This window comes from Scyliorhinus torazame, chromosome 17 (assembly GCF_047496885.1).
Source record: "Scyliorhinus torazame isolate Kashiwa2021f chromosome 17, sScyTor2.1, whole genome shotgun sequence".
NCBI classification, from domain to species: domain Eukaryota; kingdom Metazoa; phylum Chordata; class Chondrichthyes; order Carcharhiniformes; family Scyliorhinidae; genus Scyliorhinus; species Scyliorhinus torazame.
Genome location: NC_092723.1, coordinates 120,822,485 through 120,830,211, shown reverse-complemented (window position 1 = coordinate 120,830,211; position 7,727 = coordinate 120,822,485). Strand labels below are relative to the sequence as shown.

At 45.8% G+C, this 7,727-nt stretch overlaps 1 protein-coding gene across 1 annotated transcript in view; it reads left to right on the top strand.

The window, feature by feature from the left end:
- The first annotated feature begins 1,066 nt into the window (after nucleotides 1-1,066).
- Nucleotides 1,067-7,727, top strand: part of LOC140393472 (uncharacterized) — a 470,184-nt gene continuing 463,523 nt past the window's right edge. Inside the window, exon 1 of the mRNA XM_072479800.1 lies at nucleotides 1,067-2,375. Within this exon, the coding sequence (XP_072335901.1) occupies nucleotides 1,658-2,375 (718 nt within the window). The 5' untranslated portion in view covers nucleotides 1,067-1,657. The remainder of the gene's footprint in view (nucleotides 2,376-7,727) is intronic.

Sequence of the window (7,727 nt, the reverse complement as noted above, 5' to 3'; positions counted from 1 at the left end):
GCGACCATCAATTCACACGAGACGATTAGTAGAAGTGAACAGTGGTTTTAATAAGCTAGATCTGTGCCTGCCTGCGGCTGCTCTGTACTGATGCCGCTTACAGGCTGCAGGTTTATATACCACCCCCGAGGGGGCGGAGCCACAGGCAGAGCCCACAGGGGCATCAACATAGTACAGTACACTACAGTGCTGAATTGCAGTAGCAATACGTGCACCCCACTATAATTGCATCTTACTGGAGATTCAGTTCAGGAAATTGTTACCCCTTGCACCCTCGTTTGTAAAAAATTACTTTATTAGCGTTACAAAGTCGGAGCTCAGAGTGTGGACAGGAGCAAACTCCTAATCCAGCTCCTTGCCTGCTCCAAAACCAGTTCAAATTGAATCCAATTAATGGTCCCCACAGGAGAGACACACCAGAGCCAGGATTACACCTGACCTCACGCTCATTTTAAACAAAAGACCGAGAAGTCGATGCCCTGTCCAACTTGCCGATGATATTTGTGCATCATGCTCCAGGTACACAATTTTCTTTGCTGGAGGGCAATTATGTATCGGCACCAATCAACATGATCTCCTTCCCCTATTGGTTGGCGACTCACCAATCAGACCAGAGGTCTCATTTCAACCAATCAAGATGAAAGTACGCGGGTCGAACGGCAGCGAATCAGCGAGCGGGGAGAGGGCGCTCGGACAATCAGAAGTCGGGATTGTTCCCCCTCCCGCCCAACCAGCGGATTCCTGACCAATCGGACCCCGAGCTGCAGTGAACGGCGCCGACCAATCGGAAGCGCGCTCGGGCTTGCCGCCTGCTTTGGGCGGGGGATCGGAAGCTCCCGTTACAACAGACCGCCCCCCATAACAACAGGAAAACCTGGAGGAAACTCATTGCACAAGAGGCGTTTCCTCACGAAATTTAATTCTTTGCTCCCTTCCGGAGATTAAAAGTTCTTTTGAAGATTTTTTTTAACCCCCCCCCCCCCAATCTCCCAAGAAGAGAACGAAGAGACCATAGGGGATGTGCAGATCTTAAAAACAAACCTGTATCTGCGTGTGTGGAGAGAGCGCCCCACTGACTGACAAACTTCAAACTAGTTGGCAAAGAAATTCAAATTCGTTCAAGTAAAAGTTTTTTTTGAGAGAGTAAGGGGGGGGGGGGGGAGAAGACTTATTTCAATCAGGAGTTGAAACTTGAGGGGGGGGACTTTGGAAGATTTGGAGACATTTGTTTTGATTTATAAACTCCCGCCTCCACTCTCGGTTAGAATAAACACGCTTGAGGGGGAGGAAGACGCGGCCAGACCATTGTGGTTAATTATCAACCAGGTGTTATTGCACCGGGGTGGAAGTTCAGAGGGATTCATTACTGCCGCCTGGAGTTTCCCAATCGGGCTGCCGTGGATTGGAAAGGATCCGAGGAGCCCGGGGGGGGGGTGAAGGCGGTCTGTCGGAGCCCGGGTGTCCGTCCATACAGGAAATCAGGACTTTGTGGAGAGGGAGATCCGAACCCTGATCAGGGAGCTGGCAATCGTCTCGAAGGCGGCAAGAGCTTGAACCAAACACCAATCCCCTCCCCAAGGCAATCCGCCAAACACACACACGCACCAGCTACTCGGCAGTCGGATCGTGGCGTTCATTCACTTTAATATCGATATACATGTTCACTGGGGAAGGAGAATCCGTGAATACCGAAGCGTGTCGGTTGTCACACAGCGAGCGAGTTGGCTGCACTCATCGAGGTGATCAACAGATGATCGGAGACGCGAGTTGCGGGCTGCCTGATGCTCGGGTCCCCGCCGCGCTACTTGTGGCCAGTGAGAGGTATCCGGAGGTGACCGATACCCCGGAGGCGGCGGCAAATCCGGGCCCGGAGACGATGATCAGCGACTCACGCAGCCAGACCGGCCGGAGGAGGAGGGTGCGGCGGCAGAGGAGACCGAGCTCCGGGGCGACGAGCCGTGAACTAATTGTAAACCCAGCGACATCCGCCGTGATCAATCACCCGGCGGATCGATGCCAAAGGATGGTCCTGCGGGGACCGGGAGGAGAAAGCGGCGGGCGCGGGTCGATCCAGCGCCCGAGTCCAGTCCGCAAGCGGGGGGTCGGAATTGCCAAAGAAAACGGGAGTGCGGACCATGCAATCAATAACCAAAGGGAAATGAAGCGAGGGCCTTGTTTGGGAGGGGTAATCGATAAGCAGATTGGAAACCGAAGTGACGGGATCGGTGCATTGATTATAGGACCGAAATCGGGAGTATTTCGAGGAACAGTCGGATTTGCTGGTGCGAGAGGAAACTTTAATTTGTTTAGATGTTTTGGGAGATGGTGGACCTTGGTGCTGTTTCAGATCCACGTGCTGCAGACCCTGGCTCAAGGTAAGATTAGAGTGCCAACATTCAATTAGTCTAATGTTCACCCCAAAGCGGAGAATTGAAGTGATGCTTTGGGGCTCAATTTTATTTGCAAAAAAATCTTACAGGTGAGGTGATAGCAAGGACCCTTCAGAGTACACTTGTTCTACTTTAAATGTTGACATGAAAATTTAGCAATTTTACTGCTTGCATTTGGTAAATTTGCAACATGCTTGATAGTAAACAAAAAAGTGGCATTTTACAAGCTGCGTCGAGCACTCAAAAGGGTTAAATGTGAAACGTGGAATATATTGCGGTATCAGTTTTCACAGCTTTACTTTCCAAGCTGACTTTGTAGCATTAAGAAACAATTATCCACTGGTGGGCGAGTTAATGAGACTGCGTCCTTTTTTAGGTTTTTGCTATGGGTACAAAATAAAGAATTGAAATGTTACCAGGCAGCATAAATGAGCACTTCCACTTTTCATTACAGAATTGCAACGCTAAGTAGCAGTATAATGTACGTATTTATTTTATCGACTCAGTGCAATCTTTCAATCTCCTTGTTCTGTAGCTTTCCATATTGCGTTGTGAAAGTTTTGTTTTTGTTTATATTTTAAGCAGTCTTGCCCTCCCCCTAACAAAACTCCGATGCAGCTAGCCGGTAAAAAAGTGTTTCATAATAATTTTCTCGTGTTTCACAAAGTATTCGAAATCGGCTTGTTTTACCCTGTGAATGAACCACTATCGTACCGTATATGGTGAATTGCTGAAGTTCTTTTGCTTGAGGGATATGCCATCGTAATTTATATACACGCCAGCGCCTCGTTTATTCAAGTGTCAGTGTTAAGTTAAATTCGTATCCTTGTAAGAAGCGATATTAATTCAGCACAAAAGGACTTCGACTCGTGTAACTATTTTCACACTCAAATTAACCCTTTACAATTGGGAGTACCCGTCTGTTCTAACTTTTTTGTTATCATTTGTATTCCATTTCACTCTTGCTTTGTAATTAGTCCTGTTGTTTTTTTATAAATCTTCACACTTTCCTTGGAGAATAGCTTGAAGTGGTGGAATAATTCACAGGTTGATTAACATCTGACATGCCACAGTGCCAACACTTTTTTCATGGCAAGAACTATCTTTTTTTAATAACAGCTGGCAGGCTATGCAGCAGGACATTTTTATAGGCTTCAATAACTCAGACAGTGAGGAAGACCACCCATGCCTACCAGGCATCACTTGGAGGTCTAGTGTCCACTTGCCAGGATTCCCTGGGGGAGTGCTTAAGTGACTTTAAGTGACACCTTCTGACTCTAAAATGCTATCACTCAGCCAAAGGCTCATGCTGTTAATCGTGTTAATTAAAGGCAAATCGTCGATGAGGAAAATACAGATCATTAGTACACTATTTATGACCCTCTGCAATTGAGACGTAGGTTTATATTTTGTGGCATTTAGTTTTGATTGTAAATTGGAAGCAGGGTAGAGACCAGTCGCATATCTCGGGTTTTAACTAAAAAATGTTCACAATCCATACATTACAGTGTCCAGTGCAAAGAATCATAGAATATTTAAACAAAGAAATAAGGCCCATAATCCGTATTGGTGAATTTATTTTTTTCAAACTCTCTTCCAGAGGATTGATTGATTGGAAAATTGCCATTGTCACTCCACTGCCAGTGTCATTCCACTATTCAGAAGGGTTATGAGGGAGTTATGGATCTATTAGTCTGGTGTCTTTTATAGGGAGATTACTCAGATCCATTAATCGGCACCGAGTGATGCATTTGGACAAGCATGAACCAATCAGAGAGTCAGCAAGAATTTGAAGATGGTAAACTATGCTGAATAGGAACGCATGGTAGCCTCACTGCACCGAGGACCTGGGTTCGATCCCGGCCTCTGGTCACTGTCCATGTGAAATTTGCACATTCTCACTGTGTCTGCAGGGTCTTACCCCACAACCCGAAGCTGTGCAGAGTAGGTGGATTGGCCACGCTAAATTGCCCCTTAATTGTAAAAAGTAAAAAAAATATGCTGAACAAACCTATTTGAATTAGAGATAGTAAAACTAATGTGGTAGAAAAGGGAGAATTAATATGTGGGCTTTCAGAAGGTATTCCGTAAGGTTCCACAAATCAGACTGCTTAAGAGAAATGAAAGCACGCTAAACTGAAGGCAACCTATGATGTGCATAGAAAATTAGTTCAGAGGCAAAGAGAAAGTATAATTGGTATTTACTCCAGTTGGAAGGGTGTGATGCCACAGTGTGCCCCAGAGATCTGTACTGGGGCTGCAACTTTTTATCATGCATACAAATAATTTAGATGAAACAATTTACAAGTTTATTTACAGTTCAAAGTTGGATAGCATGGTAAATAGTGTAATTGGGAACAATTAGGCCACAAAGGTTAGGTGAGTGGGCAAAGATCTGCAAATTGAGGATAATGTGACAGATTGCAGAGCTCCGATTTGGGGGGAATCAGAAAAGACGAGTATAAAGATACAGTAATTAGGCAAATAGAATGTTATGTTTATTGCGAAGGGAATTAAATATAGAAATAGTGAGGTTATGTTTCAGGACACTAATGGGACCACATCTGGAGTACTGTGCACAATATTGGTCTCCTTATCTAAGGAAGGATGTAAGTATGTTGAAAGCAGTTCAGGGAAGGTTTACCAGACTAATACCTCAAATGGGCGGGTTGTCTTGTGGAGAAAGATTGGACAGGCTCGTGTCCGCTGGAGTTTAGAAGAGGAAGAAGTGAATTGATTGAAACGTATCATATTTCTGAAAGTTTTATGCTGCTTATGGAAAAGACAAGAACGGTCCTCAGGTGAAGGTGTTAGACTGGGGGAAGGCTAATTACAACAGCATTAGGCAGGATCTGGAAAGTGTTGACTGGGCGAGGCTGTTTGAGGGAAAATCAACATCCGGTATGTGGGAGGCTTTCAAATGTTAGTTGATTAGAATTCAGGACTGGCATGTACCTGTGAGAATGAAAGATAAGGGTGGCAAGTATAGGGAACCCTGGATAACAAGGGCTATTATGAATCTTGTCAAAAAGAAAAAGGAAGCATTCGTAAGGGCTAAAAGGCTTAGGATAGATGAAGCCCTTGAAGAATATAAAACAAGTAGGAAGGAACTTGAGGTAGGAGTTAGGAAGGCTAAAAGGGGTCATGAAATGCCATTGGCAAACAGAATGAATGAAAATCCTAAGGCGTTTTATACACATGTAAAGAGCAAGAGGGTAGCCAGAGAAAGGGTTGGTCCATTCAAGGATATTGGAATCTACGTGTGGAACCAGAAGAAATGGGAGAGATATGAAATGAATACTTTCCCTCAATATTCACCAAAGAGAAGGATTTGGTGAATGAGGAAAATAGGGTAGAGTGTGTAGATAGAACATAGAGTGCAAAAGGAGGCCATTTGGCCAATCAAGTCTGCACCAACCCACTTAAGCCCTCACTTCCACCCTATCCCAGTAAACCCACCTCACTTTTTTGGACACTAAGGGCAATTTAGCATGGCCAATCCACCTAACCTGCCTTTTGGACTGTGGGAGGAAACCGGAGCATGCTGAGGAAACCCACGCAGACACGGGGAGAACGTGCAGACTCCGCAGAGAAAGTGACCCAGCGGGGAATCGAACCTGGGACCCTGGCGTTGTGAAGCCACAGTGCTATCCACTTGTGCTACTGTGCTGTCCAATATTCTGAGTCATGTTGATATTAATAAAGAGGAGCTGTTGGGCATCTTAAAAAGCATTAAAGTAGATTAAGTCCCCAGGGCCTGATGGGATCTACCCCAGAATACTGCAGAAAGCAAGGGAGGAAATTGCTGGGGCCTTGACAGTAATCTTTGTGTCCTCATCGGCTACAGGTGAAGTTCCAGAGGACTGGAGAGTAGCCAATGTTGTTCCATTGTTTAAGAAAGGCAGCCGGGATAATCCAGGAGATTATTGGCCGGTGAGCCTTCTGTCAGTGGTGGGGAAATTATTAGAAAAGATTCTTAGAGATAGGATTTACTCACATTTAGAAACAAATGGACTTATTAGTGATGGGCAGCGTGGTTTTGTCAAGGGGAGGCCGTGCCTCACTAATTTGATCAAGTTTTTGGAGGAAGTGACAAAGATGATAGATGAGGGAAAGGCAGTAGATGTTGTATACATGGACCTCATTAAAGCCTTTGACAAGGTACCTCATGGTAGACTGGTACAAAAGATGAAGTCACATGGGATTGGAAGAAAACTGGCAAGTTGGATACAGAACTGGCTTGGGCACAGAAGACAGAGGGTAGCAGTAGAAGGGTGCTTTTCTGAATGGAAGGCTGTGACAACGGTGTTCCACAGGGATCGGTTCTGGGGCCTTTGTTGTTCATAGTGTACATAAATGATTTGGAAGAAAATATAGTTGGTCTGATTAGTAAGTTCGCAGACGACACAAAATTGGTGGAGTTGCGGATGGTGAAGAGGATTGTCAGAGGATACAGCAGAATATAAACTGGTTGGAGTCTTGGGCGGAGAAATGGCAGATGGAGTTTAATCCGGACAAGTGCGAGGTAATGCACTTTGGAAGGACTAATTCATGTAGGAATTACACAATAAATGGTAGAACTCTTGCGCGTACTGACAGGCAGAGAGATCTGGAAGTGCATGTCCACCGATCACTGAAAGTGGCAACGCATGTGGATAAGATGGTCAAGAAAGCATATGGCATGCTGGCCTTCATCGGTCGAGGCATTGAATATAAAAATTGGCAAGTCACCGTGCAGCTGTACAGGACCTTGTCAGGCCTCATTTAGAATATTTAAAAAAAAATATATATTTTTTTAATTCTCCTTTTTCACGTTTTCTCCCACATTTACATCCATCAACAATAAACAATAATCAGCAAGATATGTCAGTCCCCATAATAACAACGATCCCAACTCCCAAACCTCAACCCGCATGTTTGCATAAACAAATGGCAAAAAGGAATCAGGGATTACCCGTAGTCACCCTTAATCTTACACAGCTCTCTCTCTCTCTCTCTCTCTCTCTCTCTCTCTCTCTCTCTCTCTCTCTCTCTCTCTCTCTCTCTCTCTCTCTCTTCCCCCCCCCCCCCCCCCCCCCACCGCAGGTCTCCAGCTCCTCCTGTCCACTGCCTCTTGTAAAACTCCTCCTCCCAACCTCGGTTCCTTCCCCCCCCCCCAACTTTCAACCCCGGCTAGACCACTCGGACCCTGTTCTGCCAGGCTCCGATGGCCGCAGCCCCTCCCCCCACCTCACTCCTGTTCACTGGCCGGCTTAAACCGGCCAGCGTGGAGGCCCCCGCCCGGGTCCCTTTCCCACTTGCCCGGCCCTAGGAAAGCCCAAAGATCCCCTTTTAGCA